The sequence below is a fragment of the Dendrobates tinctorius genome, unplaced genomic scaffold, assembly GCF_039654945.1.
Source record: "Dendrobates tinctorius isolate UK_male_01 unplaced genomic scaffold, ASM3965494v1 ptg000177l, whole genome shotgun sequence".
NCBI classification, from domain to species: Eukaryota; Metazoa; Chordata; class Amphibia; order Anura; family Dendrobatidae; genus Dendrobates; species Dendrobates tinctorius.
This window is the reverse complement of record NW_027361844.1, coordinates 18,449,089-18,455,471: the sequence shown is the minus strand read 5'-3', so window position 1 is coordinate 18,455,471 and position 6,383 is coordinate 18,449,089. Positions and strand designations below refer to the sequence as shown.

The window sequence follows — 6,383 nt, the reverse complement described above, 5'->3', positions numbered from 1 at the left end:
CAACACACAAGACCAATGGGACTTCATTGTGGGTGTGGTATGTTAATATATAGACCCTGTCTACAGTATTCTTCACATTTGCTTGATTCTTCTCGTGACCATGGATCTGCGCTGGAAGAGTTTTCACTTCAACTTGGATTTGGACATCGCGATGGCTCAGGCATATGCAGTTGCTTGCCATGAACAAAGGAAGAGAGAGAGGGAGCGAAGACGGCAGCGGTGGCGTATGTGGATACATCCGATTGTTGAACTCCGGGAGAGCCGTGGGGCATCCCACACCCTCTACAGCGAGCTCCAGGCAAACCCGGAGAAATTTATAGATTATATCCGGATGTCCCAAGAAAGTTTCAGGGATTTGCTTGCTCGTGTCCAACAATCCATCCGGAGACAGGACACACAGCTCCGTCGTGCGATTCCTCCTGAGGAACGGCTACTGGTGACATTACGGTATGTAATATTAAACCAAGGGGTGCGGTCTGATGGGTTTTTTTTAAATTTAGTATTCAAAACCTTGGGTAATTAGTTTTCGTGAATGTACTAATATTTTATTTTATAGTTTTTTAAAATAATATACATAAATATTAATTTTACTTCTTTGTCTGTTCACAGATTCCTGGTGACTGGAGAAACCCTATCTTCACTACACTTCCAGTACCGTATTGGAATCTGTACCTTGTCTGGAATTGTTGCTGACACCTGCCGGGCTCTCTGGAATGTTCTTTGTCCAGAATTTCTGCCCCTGCCCACCGCTGAAAAGTGGATGGAAATTGCTGACAAATTCTGGACAGTATGCAATTTTCCCAACTGTTTGGGAGCTGTTGATGGTAAACACATACGGATCATCAAACCCAAAAGAACGGGATCTGAGTACTATAATTACAAAAAGTACTTTTCAATAGTACTCATGGCCATTGCGGATGCCGGATGTATGTTTGTAGCAGTGGACATTGGAGCATTTGGCCGTGGTAATGACTCACAGGCTTTTAAAAACTCAGACATGGGCCGGAGGTTGTATGGCAACCAATTTAATTTCCCTATGCCACGGCCTCTTCCTCACACCGAAGCTCCGCCACTGCCCTTTGTAATGGTTGGCGATGAGGCTTTTCAAATGTGCGGAAACTTACTGAAACCCTACTCCAGCCGGGACTTGGACCACACCAAAAAAATATTTAATTACAGGCTGACCAGGGCCAGAAGAACTGTCGAGTGTGCTTTTGGGATTCTTGTCTCCAGATGGCGAATTCTGGGCACGGCCATTAATCTTAAACTTGAAACAGTCGATGAGGTGGTGAAGGCCTGTGTGGTTCTACATAACTTTGTGATGGCTAAATAGCACCCAACCTTTGAACTGGACGATGATGCTCCTAACCCATTGCCTGAATTCACTCAGCACACTCTCAGGTCATCCGTTGAAGTTGGCCAAATGAGGGACAAATTTTCGGCCTACTTTATTTCTGATGTAGGACGGGTGCACTGGCAAGATGAAATGGTGTAATGTTTTTGTTTGTTTATGGTAATAAAAAACCTTATTTGATACCATTACTGAGTGCACTATATTTTTTAAAATCCAATTAAATAAAAAACTTCCCATGTATAACTGAATTTTTTGATGTTAAACACACACCTGGGCAGGTAAATACACATATGAGTTAAAATGCAGCATTGCTAGTCTGCGTGAAATATATTGGAACGAGCAAAGCTGCAGGCCATGAATCAGGAAACCAATTTTTTTCAAGAGAAAATTGTCAAACTAGTTGAAAAAAAAGTATGTGATTTTTTCAAAACCCAACCCTCAAAACCCAACCCCACCCAATGAAAGTCAATGGGGAATACAAGTCAGCATTGAGTGGATGAATGTAATCAGCTCAATTCCAACTTTTATTTAAAATTGTGGTAGTGTATAAATAGACAAGTTTCTAGAGTTATTACACTAGGCCTTGGAATGACTATACTAGGCCGTGGTATTTAAAATATGAGTATAGTAGGCCTTGGGCCTACTAGTATAGTCATATGTGAAATACCATGGCCTAGTATAGTCATACCAAGGCCTACTGTAATAACTCGATTTTTACCAACTAGGATCCAGTTTCACGAAAAACAAACTGGTGAAACTTGACAAGTTTCAACAGTTTGTTTTTCATGAAACCAGATTCTAGTTGTTAAAACTAGAGTTATTACACTAGGCCTTGGAATGACTATACTAGGCCGTGGTATTTCAAATATGAGTATAGTAGGCCTTGGGCCTACACTAGTATAGTCATGTGAAATACCACGGCCTAGTATAGTCATACCAAGGCCTACTGTAATAACTCGATTTTTACCAACTAGGATCTTGTTTCACGAAAAACAAACTGGTGAAACTTGACAAGTTTCAACAGTTTGTTTTTCATAAACCAGATTCTAGTTGGTAAAACTAGAGTTATTACACTAGGCCTTGGAATGACTATACTAGGCCGTGGTATTTCAAATATGAGTATAGTAGGCCTTGGGCCTACTAGTATAGTCATGTGAAATACCACGGCCTAGTATAGTCATACCAAGGCCTACTGTAATAACTCGATTTTTACCAACTAGGATCTTGTTTCACGAAAAACAAACTGGTGAAACTTGACAAGTTTCAACAGTTTGTTTTTCATAAACCAGATTCTAGTTGGTAAAACTAGAGTTATTACACTAGGCCTTGGAATGACTATACTAGGCCGTGGTATTTCAAATATGAGTATAGTAGGCCTTGGGCCTACACTAGTATAGTCATGTGAAATACCACGGCCTAGTATAGTCATACTAGTATAGTCATACATATTAGCCTACTGTAATAACTCGATTTTTACCAACTAGGATCTTGTTTCACGAAAAACAAACTGGTGAAACTTGACAAGTTTCAACAGTTTGTTTTTCATAAACCAGATTCTAGTTGGTAAAACTAGAGTTATTACACTAGGCCTTGGAATGACTATACTAGGCCGTGGTATTTCAAATATGAGTATAGTAGGCCTTGGGCCTACTAGTATAGTCATGTGAAATACCACGGCCTAGTATAGTCATACCAAGGCCTACTGTAATAACTCGATTTTTACCAACTAGCATCTTGTTTCACAAAAAACAAACTGGTGAAACTTTTTAAGAAAGCTTATTTTTTAGACAAGTTTCAACTTTTTGTTTTTCATGAAACCAGATCCAAGTTGGTAAAACTCGAGTTATTACACTAGGCCTTGGTATGACTATACTAGCCCGTGTTATTTCACATATGACTATACTAGGCCTTGGGTTGGTTTTTAACATGTATTTACCCATCAGTGTGTGTGAGCGGCACAAACAACATTAATGAAACTTTGTAATGGTGAACCACAAATGTAAATTTATTTTTAATCACAAAAATAAACCACAAAATTATTTTTTCCGGCGTTTGGGGGCAGATGGTTTCAATTTGGGGGTGTGCAGGGAATATGCAACACTTGCAGTTGAAGATGGTGTTTGAGGGGAAGGGGCAACAAAACTTGTGGGGGAAGGTAGTCCAGTTAAGGGAATTAAACTAGGAACACTTGGAGGAGAGGAAATCTGTTCAGGTACATTTGTTGTAATGGCATGTCGCCGTAGGCTTGTGTGCCTGGACCGACTTTGGCCCAATGCCCGCCTTGATTGATTTCGCCTTGAACTTGGGGCAAATATTGAGTGTAGGTCCCCCGTCTGCTGGGGTGGCTGCTGCTGCTGAGGTGGCTGCTGCTGCTGAGGTGGCTGCTGCTGCTGCTGAGGTGGCTGCTGCTGCTGAGGTGGCTGCTGCTGCTGCTGCTGAGGTGGATGCTGCTGAGGTGGCTGCTGCTGAGGTGGCTGCTGCTGAGGTGGCTGCTGCTGCTGCTGAGGTGGCTGCTGCTGCTGCTCTTGGTTGGCAGTGCTCGTCCTTGCAGGAGGACTGGTGGCGGCAGTGATGGTCCAGGTTTGCGGAGTGGTGGTGGCAGGGCTACTACATGTTGTTGTAGCGGCAGGGCTGTTCCATGTTTGCCTAGTGGTGGCTGAGCTCCACGCATGCATGGGAGTGGCGGTGGTGCTCCAGACAGGAGCAGCGCTTGCCATGGTGGTGGCGGTGAAGTGACCAGCTGCACTCAGACTTGTGGTGGTGTAACGGTGGGTGTCCTGGCTTTGAATAGAGGTGTCCGTGCAGTGGTATGCAGCACAAGTCGGTAGTGAGGTGAAGCGAGTCAATGGTGGCACAGGTGGAAATGACACCACTGACTGCTGGCCGTACCGATTATGCTGCATAGCCTGCAAGAAAGCATTGTTGCAGGCCTGCAGCACATTCAGCTGTTGCTCAGGACTAAGGTGTTCCGCCATGCCCTTTTCAATCTTACTAAAAAAATGGTGTGCTGGTCTGTTGAGGTCGGCCTCCAGACGGTCAAGGCGCTGTTCTACAGAATTGAAGCGGTGTTCAAAGTGGTTGAAACCACGTTCCATGAGTGCAAAACCGCTTTCAACTCTGTCGGACAGCGACTTGAGGCTGGAATTAAAGGCCTCGCTCAAATGCATAAACTCGGGCAAGACATTCCTGTCCAAGGCCCTCTGCCTCTGGCGGGTAGTGCCTGCATAACCAGTGGCAGAGACCTGGGACAGGGGAACACCTGATGGCCCAGCTTCCTGGTCACCAGCTGTGTGTGTGGCTGACCTGCAAGGTGCTTCATAGCTGTCGGATGGCTGGGACGGGTCAGAGGACGTCCGAGGAAGGACCGCTCCAGGGCCAGGTTGCAGGGTGCTGCTCCAGGTGCTGTGGAAGAAAGGAAAATCATTACTACCATGCCTTTACAAGAAGCATCAGCTGTGGATTAGAAAAACACAGATTAATAAAAATAAAAACCCAAAATTTATAATACTTACGATCTCGTGGCAAGGACCGGTCTTAGGAACTGCAACGCGTGATAGTGACGGTATCTAGTTCTGGTCCTTGACGCAGATCCACTGCGAACCTGGCCCTCAGCACGAACATCACTGTTGAAGAGGTCCTTGATCGAACGCCAACGTGTTCGGACTTTGTCCACTGTTGGGAAAAAAAAACCAGTGCCGTCAAGGACAACAGTCACTGCGGCACAATATAGCAATACAATACTCAAAGCAGTCACTGTAGAGCCCGATGACACTGTTGGGTTTCCTGCTAGAATATACCTAGCACGAAACCCAACAGTGCCGTCAAGGACAACAGTCACTGCGGCACAATATAGCAATACAATACTCAAAGCAGTCACTGTAGAGCCCGATGACACTGTTGGGTTTCCTGCTAGAATATACCTAGCACGAAACCCAACAGTGCCGTCAAGGACAACAGTCACTGCGGCACAATATAGCAATACAATACTCAAAGCAGTCACTGTAGAGCCCGATGACACCGTTGGGTTTCCTGCTAGAATATACCTAGCACGAAACCCAACAGTGCCGTCAAGGACAACAGTCACTGCGGCACAATATAGCAATACAATACTCAAAGCAGTCACTGTAGAGCCCGATGACACTGTTGGGTTTCCTGCTAGAATATACCTAGCACGAAACCCAACAGTGCCGTCAAGGACAACAGTCACTGCGGCACAATACAGAGCAGGGAAATACTCACTAAACGCCTTTTTGGAGGATGCTGTGGCGCTGTCCCAGCCATCCATCAACGCTGCGGCCACCTCATTCCATAGCCGCCGGGTCACCACATTGTCCTTGTACAGCCGGTCACGGCTGTCCCACAACGGCGCACGCTCCTGGACCAGGCTGATGAGCTGCTCATTATCCAGGTAGACGTCTTCATCCCGTTGTGGAACCTAGACAAAACACATTCATTAGAATAATCAAATTTAAATTGAATAAAAAGTTACAAAAAAAAGAAACATAAAAAAGAGTAAAAATAGAAGATAAAAAATAAAGAACATTACAAATCCTTTGATACATACATTCCGTATCACCACCGGGACTTGGCTTCGCTGCTCCTGCTCTTCGCCCTCACTAGTCCCGTCCGCAGAAGATGATGATGATGATGTCTTAAAAAAGTTGAAAAAAACGTAAGAGATTTGGAGTAGCAGCAGATATACTTACCAGATGCACGAAAATAATCACCTCACGGTCTGCTTGCGCCAATTCCTGCCGCGATGGGGAATATTCGGATTCTGAAGACATACTGCATGTAAAAATAATAAAAATCATTAGTACATATATAATTTAAAAGGACAGGCATATAATGTAATATACTCACATTCTTGACGCTGAGAAGATGGGTTCCTTGGTGACTGTCTGCTCTCCAATCTGTCAGTGTAGTAGTGGCAGAGTTTTGGCAGGCACCTCCTTTATATAGACTTTTTTTTTTTTTACTTTAGAAGTTTATAACTAGTACAACAAGTGGACACCACCAAAAAAACGCA

General features: G+C 44.3%; 1 protein-coding gene across 1 annotated transcript; it reads right to left on the bottom strand.

Moving 5' to 3' along the window:
- Positions 1-3,390: 3,390 nt before the first annotated feature.
- LOC141054206 (uncharacterized) lies at positions 3,391-5,587 on the bottom strand. Its single transcript, XM_073551432.1, has 2 exons — positions 4,867-5,587; positions 3,391-4,756 (listed from the first exon to the last, which is right to left on the bottom strand). The coding sequence occupies exon 2, from the start codon at positions 4,519-4,521 to the stop codon at positions 3,391-3,393; it is 1,131 nt and encodes a 376-aa protein (XP_073407533.1). The 5' UTR covers positions 4,522-4,756; positions 4,867-5,587.
- Positions 5,588-6,383: the final 796 nt, after the last annotated feature.